This window comes from Conger conger, chromosome 19, assembly GCF_963514075.1.
Source record: "Conger conger chromosome 19, fConCon1.1, whole genome shotgun sequence".
Lineage (NCBI taxonomy): Eukaryota > Metazoa > Chordata > Actinopteri > Anguilliformes > Congridae > Conger > Conger conger.
Window position 1 is genome coordinate 14,277,853 of NC_083778.1, and position 20,891 is coordinate 14,298,743.

Consider the following 20,891-nt stretch of genomic DNA (forward strand, 5'->3'; position numbering starts at 1 on the left):
ACATGCAAACTCCGCACAGAGAGGCCCCGGCCGACGGGGATTCGAACCCAGGAGCTCCTTGCTGTGAGGCGGCAGTGCTACCCACATCCGTGCCGGCTGGGGAATGTCATGCATAACGTTAATGTTAAACTTCAGTTTTCGTCATGATCCATTACAAATGCTACCAACGTTAGACACGTTTGCTACCAAGCATGGGGAATGTCATGCATAACGTTAATGCTAAACTTCAGTTTTCGCCATGATCCATTACAAATGTTACCAACGTTAGCCACGTTTCCTAGCAAGCAAAGAGCGGCATGCAATGTTAACATTGATTCTTTTAATCTATAAAAACCCGTCTTATTGTTTTCTTCATCTGGCAACGTAGCATTCGGGAGCATGATTTGAAGAGCTCTAAGCTACTGTTGTGGTTCCCCAAGACAACAAATTTGAGTCCAAATTCAAATCTTACAGTCCAAATCTGATAATCAAGAGTCTTGCAGCAAAGTGTTGAATAATAGGCTTTTATTCCATCAGGTATAATCCAATCACAAAAGCCGTGGGATCCGCGTTGGGTACACACTCGTATATATGCTTGCAGTCTCATCCCCTCTGGATGCGCCACAGCGGTTCAGAGTACAAAACAGTGCAAATATGATACTTCAGTGCTGTTTGTGCAATATATATACTTTCAGTCACATTATTGGTCAATACTGATACATAGGATAAATAAGGAAAATATTCCATACTACACATTGGGGTTATTGCTGTTTTGGTTATATTTATTCATATAACCTTTTATTTATTCATATGCATTTATATAGCCCCTTTATCCAATGCGCTGTACAATTTATGCTTCTCATTCACCCATTCACCCATTCATACACCAGCAGTGATTGGCTGCCATGCAAGGCACCAAACCAGCTCGTCAGGAGCATTCAGGGTTAGGTGTCTTGCTCAGGGACCGCCTGAGCCAATGTCGCCCTTATAACAATGAAAAGAATTGATGTGGTGTGCTAGATAGTACAGCAACATTGTAAGGAATTAGTCAAACAAAACCGTGTCATGCAGCTTCAGCTAAGTCATATCGTGGCAATGACTCAAATTCCCAAGACCAAATGTCCTATTGATGGTGTTGACATCATAACCTGAACATTTTTGGGTGAACATAATATTTATGTAAAAGACAAAGCTGGTAAAGACCTATGGAGTGATATACGAGGCAGAAGAGGAAGAGAGGCAGAGAAAGAGAGGAGAGAAAAGAGGAGAGGGGGAGAGGGTGGGAGTAGAGAGAAGAAATGGCATGACCCAAAGGTCACTGGTGTCATAGTATCCCATGGTCCCCAAAGTACATGGGCCCCAACCCACTGACACACAGGAGATCCCTGGCCGCTCCACATGGTTGATTTCAGTGTCAATGACCGAAACACACACTGCCCCCTGCTGGAGAGTTAGGATACCTGTATGATAATCGCATGATACAGCTGAGAGCTGGTCAATCCACTTTCAATTCAATCAGTTCAACATGTAAATGGAAACAATGCCATTAATTTACCAGTGATGGAAGTAACTGAGAATGAATGCTCCAGGTGCAGGAGGTTGGTGTGTGTCAAAGTCACTTAGATCATATTTCTTAATTTGGTCTGAACAACAGCTGAACCTTTTGACCACATCAGCAGTTTTTATGCATTTAGTTGCTGCCACAGGATTGGCTGATGAAATATTTGCATTAACAAGCTGGCGTAGAGGTCTACCTAATAAATTGCTGACTGAGTGCATTTCTCTAAGCCACTGTCACACTAAAAAGTCAGTGACTTTCCCATAGCCTGTTAACAAACTGGTCAAACCTTATGCCAATGTTTGATCTTGTTTAGAAAGTCTTTGGACAGGCAAATTAAACAAAGTCCAGCCATGAAGGCCAGTCCGTTCTGCCTCGCTGTTATATTCTGCCAGCCATGCAGTCTTCTGCAAAGTCTCACTCGAGAATTGCATTTGTTTCATTCAGTAAAGAGCGTAATTCTGCCAGCTTGGTGGTCCATAAAAGTTGTAACCAGGGGAATAATATCAGTTATATTATTCGTAGCATTCCTTGTAAATTGTCCTTTAAAATTAAGTTAATTCACGATTGCGTTACAGCGGCACCGAAACGGTGAACGCTTCATATACATTTTTTGATTTTGTAAAGTGAAAAATGTCTGCCGTATTACTCCCTCAAATCCTGTTTTGTCACTTGGTCTGAGCTGATTGCAAAGTGATCCTGCACAGAGCTGTCAGGAAGAGGCCGTCTCCATGGTAACTGGGTGTGCCCCACGACCGAGGGAGTCTGCAAATGGGACGCTGAAGTATGGATAGACCATTGTGATGTCACCCTGCTGGTAGAAAACACAGCTCCAATCACAGACGGAGGTGTAACTAACAATGACAACTGTTGATTGGTGGATGCTGCTTCCTGGATGCGTCACTGTTTCAGGTGGTCTTTGTTGGTGTTTGTCGATGCAGTTTGTGATTGAGAGGGCTCCTCTCAGTTTTATATGTGTAGGTTTTTAGCTGCAATTTTGTTGTATCCTTGTATCGCTGCTGCACAGGCTTGGAGGTCATCAGACCTGGAAATTCATCTGCTGGGGTTGGGAAATAAACCTGACTGGGTGGGGCTGTTGTGGTCACTCCTGGCCTGAGAGTGTTGGGAGGTGGGTGCGTTGGTGACTGCAGAGATCAAGCATTTTTATTATTACGCATCAGAAAATGAATACTACGTCTGTTTTCATCTGGTTCATAGACCTTTTATTTATTTATTTATTTTTTACTTGCTTTATAAAGACCTGTTTGTTAAAAATAATTTAATATAAAAAAAAAACGTCACACCGTCTACATGACATCAAGCTGCCATTAAATGCGAGGACGCACTAGTGTTTTATAGCACAAGTATGAAATGTTATACTACAGGGTATGACCAAAGTACAAGATCCTGCATTTTAACATATATTTTGAAAATATTTTTAGTAGTTTTACAATTATTCTGGAGTACAAGGCTGCAAAGGTCATGGTTTTCCCTTTTTACCTCCAACTGTGTGAAACATAAACACACTGAACTCCTTTTCACCCACAGAACTGCCGCTCACTAAAGCGTTTTTCGCATCATTCTCTGTAAACTGTAGGGTCTGTTGTGTGTGTCAAAATCCCAGGAGGTCACGCAGTTTCTGTGATGCTTTTCCTGTGACACCCTGTCTGCCACCAATAACCATTCAACAGTCAAAGTCTCTTGGGTCATGTGTCTTCTCCATTGTGATGTTTAATCTGAACAACAACCAAACATCTTGACCATGTGCGCATGCTTTTGTGCTGCAACATGGTTGGCTGATTAGATGTTTGCATTAACAAGCTGGTAGACCGGTTTACCAAATAGTGATCATTGAGTGTTTTCTAGGATTTATCATATAATTTGATTGCATGATTCAGGCCTGGTCCTGGCTTGAAGAACTTAAATTATTTACACACACACACACACACAGACACACACACACACACACACACACCTTGGACTTTAGACATTATAGGCATTTGGCAGACGCTCTTATCCAGAGTGACGTACAGTCCCCCCAATCCTCCCTGGGGTAATGCAGGGTTAAGGGCTTTGCTCAATGGCCCAATGGCTGTGCGGATCTTATTGTGGCTGCGCTGGGATTTGATTCTTAACCACTACGCTACAGGCTGCCCACATACAGTGGTCTTGGGGTTCAAATGTGAATGCAAGTGAAAGAAACAAACGGACTGAAATACTTAAGTCTCAGTGATTATATTCACAGCATCATACTTGCAAATTAACGGTCTGCAATTTCAGCAGAATGAATAAGCCCCTCCTTAATTTCCTATATAAGCATAAAAACGTATGCCTGGCAAACGTAGACAGAGTTTATCGATTGAACGTTTCAGTATCCTTTTTTAACCGTCAAAATGAAATAGATACTGTATAATTGATTCAGGACGAAGTTATTAAAACTTGTGCAACTGCCATAGTAGCTACGTTATTGCGCCAGTCGTAGTAGTAGAAGTTTTTACGAGTGATGGTTACGATCCACCTCAATACGTTGCTATAACGACTTGGTTTACCTTAAGTCGTACAGCGTGGCAGTGTCAGAAAAACGTTAGCAGCTGATTGTTATGTGAAGTTATGGGTCATTCCTAAATGTATTTAAACATTTCCCAGGTTGCATTTTCATTGTCTGCATTTTATTTGTTATAACTCGAATTCTGATTATACAGTACGTTTGTAATCAAGAAACTTTGCGAATTTGTATTAGACTGGTAATGTCGTCTTTACCTTGCTCTAACAAACTAACCTGGCCTGAGAGTGTTGGGAGGTGGGTGCGTTGGTGACTGCAGAGATCAAGCATTTTTATTATTACGCATCAGAAAATGAATACTACCTAACGTCTACATGACATCAAGCTGCCATTAAATGCGAGGACACACTGGTGTTTTATAGCACAAGTATGAAAAGTTATACTACAGGGTATGACCAAAGTAAAAGATCCTGCATTTTAACATATATTTTGAAAATATTTTTAGTAGTTTTACAATTATTCTGGAGTACAAGGCTGCAAAGGTCATGGTTTTCCCTTTTTACCTCCAACTGTGTGAAACATAAACACACTGAACTCCTTTTCACCCACAGAACTGCCGCTCACTAAAGCTTTTTTCGCATCATTCTCTGTAAACTGTAGGGTCTGTTGTGTGTGTCAAAATCCCAGGAGGTCACGCAGTTTCTGTGATGCTTTTCCTGTGACACCCTGTCTGCCACCAATAACCATTCAACAGTCAAAGTCTCTTGGGTCATGTGTCTTCTCCATTGTGATGTTTAATCTGAACAACAACCAAACATCTTGACCATGTGCGCATGCTTTTGTGCTGCAACATGGTTGGCTGATTAGATGTTTGCATTAACGAGCTGGTAGACCGGTTTACCAAATAGTGATCATTGAGTGTTTTCTAGGATTTATCATATAATTTGATTGCATGATTCAGGCCTGGTCCTGGCTTGAAGAACTTAAATTATTTACACACACCTTGGACTTTAGACATTATATTACATTATAGGCATTTGGCAGACGCTCTTATCCAGAGCAACATACAGTTGGCAATCCTCCCTGGGGTAATGCAGGGTTAAGGGCCTTGCTCAAGGGCCCAATGGCTGTGCGGATCTTATTGTGACTATGCTGGGATTCGAACCCCTTACCTTACCTGTCTCAGTCATTTACCTTAACCACTACACTACAGGCTGCCCACTTACAGTGGTCTTGGGGTTCAAATGTGAATGCAAGTGAAAGAAACAAACGGACTGAAATACTTAAGTCTCAGTGATTATATTCACAGCATCATACTTGCAAATTAACGGCCTGCAATTTCAGCAGAATGAATAAGCCCCTCCTTCATTTCCTATATAAGCATAAAAACGTATGCCCGGCAAACGTAGACGGAGTTAATCGATTGAACGTTTCAGTATCCTTTTTTAACCGTCAAAATGAAATAGATACTGTATAATTGATTCAGGACGAAGTTATTAAAACTTGTGCAACTGCCATAGTAGCTACGTTATTGCGCCAGTCGTAGTAGTAGAAGTTTTTACGAGTGATGGTTGCGATCCACCTCAATACGTTGCTATAACGACTTGGTTTACCTTAAGTCGTACAGCGTGCCAGTGTCAGAAAAACGTTAGCAGCTGATTGTTATGTGAAGTTATGGGTCATTCCTAAATGTATTTAAACATTTCCCAGGTTGCATTTTCATTGTCTGCATTTTATTTGTTATAACTCGAATTCTGATTATACAGTACGTTTGTAATCAAGAAACTTTGCGAATTTGTATTAGACTGGTAATGTCGTCTTTACCTTGCTCTAACATACTAACCTGGCCTGAGAGTGTTGGGAGGTGGGTGCGTTGGTGACTGCAGAGATCAAGCATTTTTATTATTACGCATCAGAAAATGAATACTACCTAACGTCTACATGACATCAAGCTGCCATTAAATGCGAGGACACACTGGTGTTTTATAGCACAAGTATGAAAAGTTATACTACAGGGTATGACCAAAGTACAAGATCCTGCATTTTAACATATATTTTGAAAATATTTTTAGTAGTTTTACAATTATTCTGGAGTACAAGGCTGCAAAGGTCATGGTTTTCCCTTTTTACCTCCAACTGTGTGAAACATAAACACACTGAACTCCTTTTCACCCACAGAACTGCCGCTCACTGAAGCGTTTTCCGCATCATTCTCTGTAAACTGTAGGGTCTGTTGTGTGTGTCAAAATCCCAGGAGGTCACGCAGTTTCTGTGATGCTTTTCCTGTGACACCCTGTCTGCCACCAATAACCATTCAACAGTCAAAGTCTCTTGGGTCATGTGTCTTCTCCGTTGTGATGTTTAATCTGAACAACAACCAAACATCTTGACCATGTGCGCATGCTTTTGTGCTGCAACATGGTTGGCTTATTAGATGTTTGCATTAACAAGCTGGTAGACCGGTTTACCAAATAGTGATCATTGAGTGTTTTCTAGGATTTATCATATAATTTGATTGCATGATTCAGGCCTGGTCCTGGCTTGTAGAACTTAAATTATTTACACACACACACACACACAGACACACACACACACACACACACACACACACACACACACACACACACACACCTTGGACTTTAGACATTATAGGCATTTGGCAGACGCTCTTATCCAGAGTGACGTACAGTCCCCCCAATCCTCCCTGGGGTAATGCAGGGTTAAGGGCTTTGCTCAATGGCCCAATGGCTGTGCAGATCTTATTGTGGCTGCGCTGGGATTTGATTCTTCACCAGTACGCTACAGGCTGCCCACATACAGTGGTCTTGGGGTTCAAATGTGAATGCAAGTGAAAGAAACAAACGGACTGAAATACTTAAGTCTCAGTGATTATATTCACAGCATCATACTTGCAAATTAACGGTCTGCAATTTCAGCAGAATGAATAAGCCCCTCCTTAATTTCCTATATAAGCATAAAAACGTATGCCTGGCAAACGTAGACGGAGTTAATCGATTGAACGTTTCAGTATCCTTTTTTAACCGTCAAAATGAAATAGATACTGTATAATTGATTCAGGACGAAGTTATTAAAACTTGTGCAACTGCCATAGTAGCTACGTTATTGCGCCAGTCGTAGTAGTAGAAGTTTTTACGAGTGATGGTTACGATCCACCTCAATACGTTGCTATAACGACTTGGTTTACCTTAAGTCGTACAGCGTGGCACTGTCAGAAAAACGTTAGCAGCTGATTGTTATGTGAAGTTATGGGTCATTCCTAAATGTATTTAAACGTTTTCCAGGTTGCATTTTCATTGTCTGCATTTTATTTGTTATAACTCGAATTCTGATTATACAGTACGTTTGTAATCAAGAAACTTTGCGAATTTGTATTAGACTGGTAATGTCGTCTTTACTTTGCTCTAACATACTAACCTGGCCTGAGAGTGTTGGGAGGTGGGTGCGTTGGTGACTGCAGAGATCACGCATTTTTATTATTACGCATCAGAAAATGAATACTACCTAACGTCTACATGACATCAAGCTGCCATTAAATGCGAGGACACACTGGTGTTTTATAGCACAAGTATGAAATGTTATACTACAGGGTATGACCAAAGTACAAGATCCTGCATTTTAACATTTATTTTGAAAATATTTTTAGTAGTTTTACAATTATTCTGGAGTACAAGGCTGCAAAGGTCATGGTTTTCCCTTTTTACCTCCAACTGTGTGAAACATAAACACACTGAACTCCTTTTCACCCAAAGAACTGCTACTCACTAAAGCGTTTTTCGCATCATTCTCTGTAAACTGTAGGGTCTGTTGTGTGTGTCAAAATCCCAGGAGGTCACGCAGTTTCTGTGATGCTTTTCCTGTGACACTCTGTCTGCCACCAATAACCATTCAACAGTCAAAGTCTCTTGGGTCATGTGTCTTCTCCATTGTGATGTTTAATCTGAACAACAACCAAACATCTTGACCATGTGCGCATGCTTTTGTGCTGCCACATGGTTGGCTGATTAGATGTTTGCATTAACAAGCTGGTAGACCGGTTTACCAAATAGTGATCATTCAGTGTTTTCTAGGATTTATCATATAATTTGATTGCATGATTCAGGCCTGGTCCTGGCTTGAAGAACTTAAATTATTTACACACACACACACACACACACACACACACACACACAGACACACACACACACACACACACACACACACACACACCTTGGACTTTAGACATTATAGGCATTTGGCAGACGCTCTTATCCAGAGTGACGTACAGTCCCCCCAATCCTCCCTGGGGTAATGCAGGGTTAAGGGCTTTGCTCAAGGGCCCAATGGCTGTGCGGATCTTATTGTGGCTGCGCTGGGATTCGATTCTTAACCACTACGCTACAGGCTGCCCACATACAGTGGTCTTGGGGTTCAAATGTGAATGCAAGTGAAAGAAACAAACGGACTGAAATACTTAAGTCTCAGTGATTATATTCACAGCATCATACTTGCAAATTAACGGTCTGCAATTTCGGCAGAATGAATAAGCCCCTCCTTCATTTCCTATATAAGCATAAGAACGTATGCCTGGCAAACGTAGACGGAGTTAATCGATTAAACGTTTCAGTATCCTTTTTTAACCGTCAAAATGAAATAGATACTGTATAATTGATTCAGGACGAAGTTATTAAAACTTGTGCAACTGCCATAGTAGCTACGTTATTGCGCCAGTCGTAGTAGTAGAAGTTTTTACGAGTGATGGTTGCGATCCACCTCAATACGTTGCTATAACGACTTGGTTTACCTTAAGTCGTACAGCGTGCCAGTGTCAGAAAAACGTTAGCAGCTGATTGTTATGTGAAGTTATGGGTCATTCCTAAATGTATTTAAACATTTCCCAGGTTGCATTTTCATTGTCTGCATTTTATTTGTTATAACTCGAATTCTGATTATACAGTACGTTTGTAATCAAGAAACTTTGCGAATTTGTATTAGACTGGTAATGTCGTATTTACCTTGCTCTAACATACTAACCTTGCCTGAGAGTATTGGGAGGTGGGTGCGTTGGTGACTGCAGAGATCAAGCATTTTTATTATTACGCATCAGAAAATGAATATTCCCTAACGTCTACATGACATCAAGCTGCCATTAAATGCGAGGACACACTGGTGTTTTATAGCACAAGTATGAAATGTTATACTACAGGGTATGACCAAAGTACAAGATCCTGCATTTTAACATATATTTTGAAAATATTTTTAGTAGTTTTACAATTATTCTGGAGTACAAGGCTGCAAAGGTCATGGTTTTCCCTTTTTACCTCCAACTGTGTGAAACATAAACACACTGAACTCCTTTTCACCCACAGAACTGCCGCTCACTAAAGCTTTTTTCGCATCATTCTCTGTAAACTGTAGGGTCTGTTGTGTGTGTCAAAATCCCAGGAGGTCACGCAGTTTCTGTGATGCTTTTCCTGTGACACCCTGTCTGCCACCAATAACCATTCAACAGTCAAAGTCTCTTGGGTCATGTGTCTTCTCCATTGTGATGTTTAATCTGAACAACAACCAAACATCTTGACCATGTGCGCATGCTTTTGTGCTGCAACATGGTTGGCTGATTAGATGTTTGCATTAACAAGCTGGTAGACCGGTTTACCAAATAGTGATCATTGAGTGTTTTCTAGGATTTATCATATAATTTGATTTCATGATTCAGGCCTGGTCCTGGCTTGAAGAATTTAAATTATTTACACACACACACACACAGACACACACACACACACACACACACACGCACCTTGGACTTTAGACATTATAGGCATTTGGCAGACGCTCTTATCCAGAGTGACGTACAGTCCCCCCAATCCTCCCTGGGGTAATGCAGGGTTAAGGGCTTTGCTCAATGGCCCAATGGCTGTGCGGATCTTATTGTGACTATGCTGGGATTCGAACCCCTTACCTTACCTGTCTCAGTCATTTACCTTAACCACTACACTACAGGCTGCCCACTTACAGTGGTCTTGGGGTTCAAATGTGAATGCAAGTGAAAGAAACAAACGGACTGAAATACTTAAGTCTCAGTGATTATATTCACAGCATCATACTTGCAAATTAACGGCCTGCAATTTCAGCAGAATGAATAAGCCCCTCCTTCATTTCCTATATAAGCATAAAAACGTATGCCTGGCAAACGTAGACGGAGTTAATCGATTGAACGTTTCAGTATCCTTTTTTAACCGTCAAAATGAAATAGATACTGTATAATTGATTCAGGACGAAGTTATTAAAACTTGTGCAACTGCCATAGTAGCTACGTTATTGCGCCAGTCGTAGTAGTAGAAGTTTTTACGAGTGATGGTTGCGATCCACCTCAATACGTTGCTATAACGACTTGGTTTACCTTAAGTCGTACAGCGTGCCAGTGTCAGAAAAACGTTAGCAGCTGATTGTTATGTGAAGTTATGGGTCATTCCTAAATGTATTTAAACATTTCCCAGGTTGCATTTTCATTGTCTGCATTTTATTTGTTATAACTCGAATTCTGATTATACAGTACGTTTGTAATCAAGAAACTTTGCGAATTTGTATTAGACTGGTAATGTCGTCTTTACCTTGCTCTAACATACTAACCTGGCCTGAGAGTGTTGGGAGGTGGGTGCGTTGGTGACTGCAGAGATCAAGCATTTTTATTATTACGCATCAGAAAATGAATACTACCTAACGTCTACATGACATCAAGCTGCCATTAAATGCGAGGACACACTGGTGTTTTATAGCACAAGTATGAAATGTTATACTACAGGGTATGACCAAAGTACAAGATCCTGCATTTTAACATATATTTTGAAAATATTTTTAGTAGTTTTACAATTATTCTGGAGTACAAGGCTGCAAAGGTCATGGTTTTCCCTTTTTACCTCCAACTGTGTGAAACATAAACACACTGAACTCCTTTTCACCCACAGAACTGCCGCTCACTAAAGCGTTTTCCGCATCATTCTCTGTAAACTGTAGGGTCTGTTGTGTGTGTCAAAATCCCAGGAGGTCACGCAGTTTCTGTGATGCTTTTCCTGTGACACCCTGTCTGCCACCAATAACCATTCAACAGTCAAAGTCTCTTGGGTCATGTGTCTTCTCCATTGTGATGTTTAATCTGAACAACAACCAAACATCTTGACCATGTGCGCATGCTCTTGTGCTGCAACACGGTTGGCTGATTAGATGTTTGCATTAACAAGCTGGTAGACCGGTTTACCAAATAGTGATCATTGAGTGTTTTCTAGGATTTATCATATAATTTGATTGCATGATTCAGGCCTGGTCCTGGCTTGAAGAACTTAAATTATTTACACACACACACACACAGACACACAGACACACACACACACACACACACACACACACACCTTGGACTTTAGACATTATAGGCATTTGGCAGACGCTCTTATCCAGAGTGACGTACAGTCCCCCCAATCCTCCCTGGGGTAATGCAGGGTTAAGGGCTTTGCTCAATGGCCCAATGGCTGTGCGGATCTTATTGTGGCTGCGCTGGGATTCGATTCTTAACCACTACGCTACATCATACTCAGCATCATACTTGCAAATTAACGGTCTGCAATTTCAGCAGAATGAATAAGCCCCTCCTTCATTTCCTATATAAGCATAAGAACGTATGCCTGGCAAACGTAGACGGAGTTAATCGATTGAACGTTTCAGTATCCTTTTTTAACCGTCAAAATGAAATAGATACTGTATAATTGATTCAGGACGAAGTTATTAAAACTTGTGCAACTGCCATAGTAGCTACGTTATTGCGCCAGTCGTAGTAGTAGAAGTTTTTACGAGTGATGGTTGCGATCCACCTCAATACGTTGCTATAACGACTTGGTTTACCTTAAGTCGTACAGCGTGGCAGTGTCAGAAAAACGTTAGCAGCTGATTGTTATGTGAAGTTATGGGTCATTCCTAAATGTATTTAAACATTTCCCAGGTTGCATTTTCATTGTCTGCATTTTATTTGTTATAACTCAAATTCTGATTATACAGTACGTTTGTAATCATGAAACTTTGCGATTTTGTATTAGACTGGTAATGTCGTCTTTACCTTGCTCTAACATACTAACCTGGCCTGAGAGTATTGGGAGGTGGGTGCGTTGGTGACTGCAGAGATCAAGCATTTTTATTATTACGCATCAGAAAATGAATACTACCTAACGTCTACATGACATCAAGCTGCCATTAAATGCGAGGACACACTGGTGTTTTATAGCACAAGTATGAAATGTTATACTACAGGGTATGACCAAAGTACAAGATCCTGCATTTTAACATATATTTTGAAAATATTTTTAGTAGTTTTACAATTATTCTGGAGTACAAGGCTGCAAAGGTCATGGTTTTCCCTTTTTACCTCCAACTGTGTGAAACATAAACACACTGAACTCCTTTTCACCCACAGAACTGCCGCTCACTGAAGCGTTTTTCGCATCATTCTCTGTAAACTGTAGGGTCTGTTGTGTGTGTCAAAATCCCAGGAGGTCACGCAGTTTCTGTGATGCTTTTCCTGTGACACCCTGTCTGCCACCAATAACCATTCAACAGTCAAAGTCTCTTGGGTCATGTGTCTTCTCAGTTGTGATGTTTAATCTGAACAACAACCAAACATCTTGACCATGTGCGCATGCTTTTGTGCTGCAACATGGTTGGCTGATTAGATGTTTGCATTAACAATCTGGTAGACCGGTTTACCAAATAGTGATCATTGAGTGTTTTCTAGGATTTATCATATAATTTGATTGCATGATTCAGGCCTGGTCCTGGCTTGAAGAACTTAAATTATTTACACACACCTTGGACTTTAGACATTATATTACATTATAGGCATTTGGCAGACACTCTTATCCAGAGCGACATACAGTTGGCAATCCTCCCTGGGGTAATGCAGGGTTAAGGGCCTTGCTCAAGGGCCCAATGGCTGTGCGGATCTTATTGTGACTATGCTGGGATTCGAACCCCTTACCTTACCTGTCTCAGTCATTTACCTTAACCACTACACTACAGGCTGCCCACTTACAGTGGTCTTGGGGTTCAAATGTGAATGCAAGTGAAAGAAACAAACGGACTGAAATACTTAAGTCTCAGTGATTATATTCACAGCATCATACTTGCAAATTAACGGCCTGCAATTTCAGCAGAATGAATAAGCCCCTCCTTCATTTCCTATATAAGCATAAAAACGTATGCCCGGCAAACGTAGACGGAGTTAATCGATTGAACGTTTCAGTATCCTTTTTTAACCGTCAAAATGAAATAGATACTGTATAATTGATTCAGGACGAAGTTATTAAAACTTGTGCAACTGCCATAGTAGCTACGTTATTGCGCCAGTCGTAGTAGTAGAAGTTTTTACGAGTGATGGTTCCGATCCACCTCAATACGTTGCTATAACGACTTGATTTACCTTAAGTCGTACAGCGTGCCAGTGTCAGAAAAACGTTAGCAGCTGATTGTTATGTGAAGTTATGGGTCATTCCTAAATGTATTTAAACATTTCCCAGGTTGCATTTTCATTGTCTGCATTTTATTTGTTATAACTCGTATTCTGATTATACAGTACGTTTGTAATCAAGAAACTTTGCGAATTTGTATTAGACTGGGAATGGAGTATTTACCTCTAACACGCTAACCTGAAGTCGTAGACGTAGGTTAGGGTACAATATTCAAAAGGTCACGTGTTTTATGTGTATCGACGTCTCGTTTAGTATTACAAGAAATATGTCTGAGAACAATATGAGCGCCTTGCTGTCCGTCCGTCCGTCCAGGGGACTAGTGGATGAAAAGTTCCGAGTGGTTGTGAAGAATTTGTTCTATGGACAAGACGTTACTCTGCACTCGCTACTGCGCTCTGAGGATGACGACCTCTGGCAGGCTTTTGGACATTATGTCAGCGATGATGAAGGAACCGTGAAAGGTTTTTCACTGATTTCTCCGCTTTATCGCACCTTGCAATTTACGTGTTTGCGCAGTATTCTGAGCAGCTCTTTATTATTACGTCGACAGTTATTTCATGACTGTATGTGATGTTGTGAAATGCTGCTCTATAATTTATATTGGAATCAGTGGCATGCACTGATTTGTTACCAACCTCCAACTCTTAACTGTTAAGTCCTGCTTGTTTTGAGGTTCAGTGTGTTTTGTTCGTAGTTGCAGAACATGTGTGTGTGGGAGGATCGTACCAGGGCGTGGAGCCCATGGGTCTGCTCTGGAGCATGAAGCCTGTGCCTGGGAGTAGGACAGGACTCAGGTTAGCACCCTCACCTGTAATTTGGCCAGTAAACAGTTAATTACCCAAAGGGATGAGATGCATCAGGAACATTCAAGGTGTTTTGAACACTCCTCAGGTTGCGGAAGAAGGATCTCAGCACCCCGATGTTGGTGCACATCTCTGTGTACTGTGGCCACATCAGCCAGGGGTTCAGAGAGACGAAGGCGTTGGCTTGTGCCGTCGCCGAGCGCTGGTACATGGCGCCAGGCGTCCGGAGGGTAGAGGTCACAGAGGGCGGGGTCAGAGGAACGCTCTTCCTGCCTCCAGGTGATTGCAACACTGCCGTGCCAATGTTTGATCTTGTTTAGAAAGTCTTTGTACAGGCAAATTAAACAAAGTCCAGCCAGACCTGGGTGCACCGTTCTGCCTCGCTGTTATATTCTGCGAGGTCAGCAGCCATGCAATCTTCTGCAGCTATGCAGTATGTGAGTGCGTGTGTGCACCAGACAGGTAAATGTGTTGTTCTCTTTGAGGTTCTGGACCTTTCCCTGGAATTTTGGACATGTGGGGAGGGGGTGGAGGCTTAGTGGAGTACCGTGCCGCCCTGCTTGCATCACATGGGTACGTTTCCATGGCACTGGAGTACATGTCACCAAAGGCCTTGTCAGACCCCTCTAGACAAGTTGGAAAACAGTACTTTGAGGTACATGATAACTTATTATTTATTTCGTTTTTCATTTAAGCTTTATTTAACCAGGCCGCATCCAGTTGAGATGTAAAGTCTCTTTTAGGAGGAGAGACCTGGCTGAGAGGACGGCTGTATATGCACAGAAAAATGATTTAATGTTTACATGCATACGTATATACAGTCCCCTCCAAAAGTACTGGAACAGCGAGGCCAATTCCTTTGCTTTTGCAATACAGTGAATACATCTGCGGTCCGGATAAAAAGATGAACATGTGACAAGAGCTCAGAATTTCTGCTTTTATTTCCTGGTATTTACACCTAGATGTGTTAAACTACTTAGAACATAGCATCTTTGGTATCAGGCCACCCAATTTTTTGGTGCGCAAAAGTACTTTAATGGAGAGTATTTAAGTAAAAGAAAGTAAATAACACTTAATATTTGTAGGCATATCCCTTGCTTGCAATAAGTGCATCAACCCTGCGACCCATGGACATCACCAAACTGTTGAGTTTGGACGCATTTCTCAGAATGTTTCTCCATAATTTGGCAGTCAGCAGCCATGCAAGCCCAAGCAATGACACTTCCTCCACCGTGTTTCACAGATGAGCTTGTATGTTTTGAATCATGAGCAGGTCCCTTCTTTCTCTTCACTTTGACCTTTTCATCACTTTGGAAGTTAATCTTGGTCTCATCAGTCCATAAAACTTTGTTGCAGAATGTTTGTGGCTCATGTCTTTACTTGTTTGCAAACTGTTCTCAGCTGTAATTGTAATCTATATTGCTGCTCTCTATGTTGTTTAATAAATCTAGATGAAAATACCAGGAAATAAAAGCTGAAATTTGGATCTGTCATCCGATATACTTTGGACCTGGAACTCAATTGTCTTCGGTGTATAGCAAAAACAAAGGAATTGACCTTGCCGTTCCAATAATTTTGGGAGGGGGATGTGTGTGTCATCTCCCCACTGGAGAATATGATGTGCTTAAATGTTTCTGGGCCAGGCTGCATTCACCATTCTGAAGGAGCATCCCCAGGTGTGCAGTGACCGGGTCGCCATGTTTGGACTGTCCTTTGGCACCTCCGTTGTCCTGTCGATGGCGGTGTACTCGTCCGTGATCCAGGTGAGAGAACATTGTCAGTGTAGAGAAATGGCACTCTGAAATGCGTTCTGCAAAACCTATGTTGAGGAAATATTTTTGTCGCTTTTCCTCCCCGTTCCTTTTACGTGGGTGAAGTTGTATTGACAGCAATGATGTTGAAGCAGCACTCAGTCAATAGTTGTTCATTACAAATCTTTAGTTTAAAATAAAACAGATTAATCTGAGGAATCTGTGTGCTCCGTGCAAGAAGCTTCAAGAGACCAGAGAATTCCAAAGTAACAGTAGGAAGTATCCTAGTCTTTATACAATAAAGCTAACCAATCATTTGTCATGTAACATCACATTGTCTTTCTTAACCCGCCTTAATATTTTCTGTCACTCTATGAAAGCTGAGCTGTCTTAACCTTTTGCCTCTATAATGACGCAGGCAAACTGGCTGGTGATCACTAACTCGGAACATTTCTCTGCAAAACCCACATTGCTTGACCTGCATCACTTAGTCAAAACAGGTCGTATCCAATGGCATGGTTTTTAAACACCTGATTAAGTGTTCTCTGCACTTTCATGAAACAAACTCTCTTCTTTGCAGCTCAATGTGTTTGAACAGACACACAGTTCTAATTACTCATGCTGACTTATTCACTTATTCTCAATTCTAACCATTTCACAGTTTTAATAAAAGCATTTAAATCAAACTTCATCATTATTCTAAGCATTCCTGGTTTTCAATAGGAGCATTTTGATCAAACTTCAACATTCCCCCCTTTGAGACCACTAGGTCTCACATTCTTGAGAGTTAACTTTAACGTTATCACTCTTTTATGAATTATTTTAGCATCGCAAATTCATTAGCTATCAATAACATCAATCATTTCATCTATCAATTACATTAATAATTTTATATTTCACTCATAGTTTTTAAATAAGCATAAGAGAAATATGAGAATAACATCAGTTCTTGTCCCATGATCTTCAAATCCGTTGGCATTAGTTGGATTGTTGGCCTGAGGAGAGGTTACTAGCACATCACTCAGCCGTCGCAATCAGGCCTATTTATTTATTGTTACTTCTATGTGTCAGTGCATCTAATCTATCAAAGGCCTTCAAATGTCAGGAGGTTGTTTCCCATCCTGTGTTTTAGTCATCATCGTCCGTAAGTCTTCATGTTTGTCTCTATGTGCTGCATCTTACATGTTTGTGTGGTTTTCTGTTTTATGACAATACTTACTCATAATCCTAATTGAAGCAGTGCCTTTCATCATCGTCACATTCACTTGGATTTTTTATCGAGTTATCGATAATTACACAAGAATCGGGAAAATAAAATTGTGAGTATCACTAAGACTGGTGCTATTAAATTCCCTAACCAAGGGCCTACGCTACCAAACCTATTTTCAATCTGATAATGAGTCTGCCATGTGGTACCTTATCAAATACCTTTTGGAAATCTAAATGTATGTCATAAACCCTGCTACCATCAAAGCCCTTGGTAGCTTCCTCAAAGAATGTGAAAGCCATGTTGGCTATCCCTTAAGATGTTATTACATTGAAGCCAAATGCATTTTAATGACATTTAATTTGGGTTTTGTGAAGGTTTTTTTTTTTTTTTTCTTTGAAAGTGTTTTTCATGCGGCACCTTGCCTGGCGGCACACCGGTTAGGAAACGCTGAAATACGCCTCATATCAGATGCTACACCCCACCTGCTCTTTCTCTCCCAGCCCAGGTGCCTGGTATGTGTGAGCGGAAGCCACGTGCAGCCACTGCGGGGATCTGTGGCTGACGTCTTTAAGGATTTTGAGAAGTGAGTGTCACCCTGCAGCTCTGTGTGGCGAAAGTGATCTGCAGTGTATCGTTCATTCATTCATTCATTCATTAATTTCATTTTATTTTGTTTTCAGAGATGCCCACAAGGTCCGTTATGATGAGGAGCATCGAGTGATCTCGCGAGATCTTCTCTTGCCGATACCCTCCGACCCCAGCAAGAAGGTTGCTGTGAGTAAATATAAACTCTCTCTGCCTCATTGTTTATACACAGTGATATGCACACCCCATTCCGTCCGTTCTGATTGACTGGTGAGTGTTGTACGGTAGATCACTCTTCCCATTCTGATTGGCTGGTGAGTGTTGTGCTGTAGATCACTCTTCTCATTCTGATTGGCTGGTGAGTGTTGTGCTGTAGATCTCTCTGCCCATTCTGATTGGCTTGTGAGTGTGGTGCTGTAGATCCCTCTGCCCATTCTGATTGGCTTGTGAGTGTTGTGCTGTAGATCACTCTTCCCATTCTGATTGGCTGGTGATTGTTGTGCTGTAGATCACTCTTCTCATTCTGATTGGCTGGTGAGTGTTGTGCTGTAGATCCCTCTGCCCATTCTGATTGGCTTGTGAGTGTGGTGCTTTAGTCACTGTTGGTTGTTGTGATCTTCAGGTGGGGCAGTTACAGTGTCCTCTGCTGTTGATCGTGGGTGAAGATGATCAGAACTGCGCATCTGCTGAGTCGGCTGAAGACGTGAGTCTGTCTGTCCCGCTCTCTATACCGCTGTCTGTACTGATGTCTGTGCTTCTGTCTTTACATACCAGTCTGTACATTCAGTGGTGGAGCTAGCCTTTCATATGTATGGGTGTAAGGCAAGATGAGATACACCGATCAGCCACAACATTAAAACCACCTGTTTAAACCAGTTTTTTCATGATTAAAAATGCTTTAAACTGTATAAACTTGTCTATAAACACTTAATATGTCATGAGTTGTTATGCTTACTTGTATAACTTTTTAACGCATACAATAGACAATGCTATTTGAAAACATTTATTCAACAATGTGTTTCATGAATCATTCAAAGATAGTATCGATGTTTACTCCATTGCTGCTAATTCCCCGTCTGTGCACCATGTGATTTATAAATCTGCTCTGAGACCCCAAAAAAACGTTTTAGCACACATGCATAAGCACACACAGACACACACAGGTCAGTTTTACTCTGCCAGTGGCTGTGTGTGAACAAAGCTTTTCCTCCAGATGGAGAAGATGATGGAGGAGGCTGGAAACGGTCATCTGTTGACCATCCTCTCCTACCCTGGGGCGGGACACCTGATTGAGCCCCCCTACACCCCGCACATTGCCTTTAGCAACTACATTGTTACTGCGTCAGGAGGAAAAGGTACAGAACAGTATGTGATATGTAAGATGTGGGGTAAGGAACCTGTTGCTTTGCATCTTTCCATTTTTTACTGATTGGCCTATTTGCTAGAGTGCACTAGACTTTATATTCATGTCTGCAGAATATGTGGGGTAAGGAGGAACCTGATGATGATCTTCTGTCATGTAGACCAAATTACTTCAGTGTGATAATAACTGTTGTACTCGCGGTATTGCGGTTTTTTCAGCTTCAGGTGCCAAAAAGGATAATTCTCTGTCTGTTCGTTCATTTGTTCATCACGATGTAGTATTATGTGTCTGCCACAAGGGGGTGCCTCAGTTCCATTTGACCTCTGGTATTACACATTTATATTTACATTTACATTTTAGTCATTTTGCAGACGCTTTTAATCCAAAGCGACACTATTTTATACACTCAGTGAGCACTTCATTAGGTATTTATTTGACTTATTTTACTAGACTTTACTTTTATTAGACTTCTGCTGCTGTAACCTATCCACTTAAGAGTTATAATGCGTTGTGTGTTCAGAGATGCTCTTCTGCATACCACTGCTGTAATGTGTGGTTATTTGCGTTACTGTCACTAAATCAGTTGGTGCAACCAGTTTACATTAAGTTATGGCGTAACTCTGAATTTACGTTCAAACTAGCCTAAATTGGAACTTACGTTATACTGGGGCAAGAGGCTGCAGGTTGCCACTTTATTTAATTGCCAAGAAGGCTGTGGCTAACAACAGGCAAATCATTGACACCACTTCTGCAACCTGATGTTAAAACTGAAACTGAGTAATACTTTCAGGTGATTGAGTTGGATCATCTGCCCAATGTGTAACCACACTGGAGAACTGGAGTTTGCTGGCATTAATTATTAAAATACTGAAATTGCAATTATCTATGATTGGCTCCGCCCACATACCTATGACACGTTGGGAGTTTTAATATCACAGCAAATCCACTTATTTCAAATAATGACCTTCTTCTCTTGTTTGCTTCGCAGTGGTGGCTCTCTGGGGAGGGGAGGTCAGAGCGCACTCTAGTGCCCAGGAGGACTCCTGGCACAGAATCTTGGCCTTCCTGGAGCAGCACCTGTACGGCCCAGACCTGAAAACCCCCGGGGCCCTGTGACCCCGTGCAGGAGGACCATCTCCATCCACCGTCCCCCTCCTGGCTACTCTGCTCTCAGGCCACCCAGGGGCATCCATTCCTGGTGCAGTGGTTTTCATAAACCTTTTAATTCACATTTTAGTTTCCTCTAAATGTCAACAGATTATATTGGGGTGAATTAAGGTAGCCATGTACATGAAAGGGGCACATGGCCCCATATTCCAGCTTTATCTTACTGTTTCTTTACAGTCTACCACAACCAATTAAAGCATGTGCTGCTTCCTTTGTCTGCCTAAAAATGTAGACATTTCAGCCGACAAGAACTCAACATCCAACTTGAGAAAATGTGGCGGTTTTTGTTGTGGCATGTGATAATTAGACGTTAGCCACGTTTGCTACCAAGCATGGGGAATGTCATCCGTCCATCCATCCATTATCCAAACCCGCTGTCGTGTCAAGGAAACGACAGAGTCCAAATCTTCAATTTGTCGAAAAACATCTTCGCGAGGGAAAAGATGACACCAGGCAGTAAGAT

The 20,891-nt window shown here is 41.4% G+C and overlaps 1 protein-coding gene across 1 annotated transcript; it reads left to right on the plus strand.

Annotated features, from left to right (window-relative positions):
* The first annotated feature begins 13,814 nt into the window (after nt 1-13,814).
* On the plus strand, nt 13,815-20,414 carry LOC133119186 (peroxisomal succinyl-coenzyme A thioesterase-like). Its single transcript, XM_061229649.1, has 10 exons — nt 13,815-14,010; nt 14,244-14,343; nt 14,441-14,631; nt 14,838-15,007; nt 15,996-16,115; nt 17,814-17,896; nt 17,994-18,087; nt 18,521-18,601; nt 19,112-19,253; nt 20,250-20,414. The coding sequence occupies exons 1-10, from the start codon at nt 13,815-13,817 to the stop codon at nt 20,375-20,377; spliced, it is 1,305 nt and encodes a 434-aa protein (XP_061085633.1). The 3' UTR covers nt 20,378-20,414.
* Nucleotides 20,415-20,891: the final 477 nt, after the last annotated feature.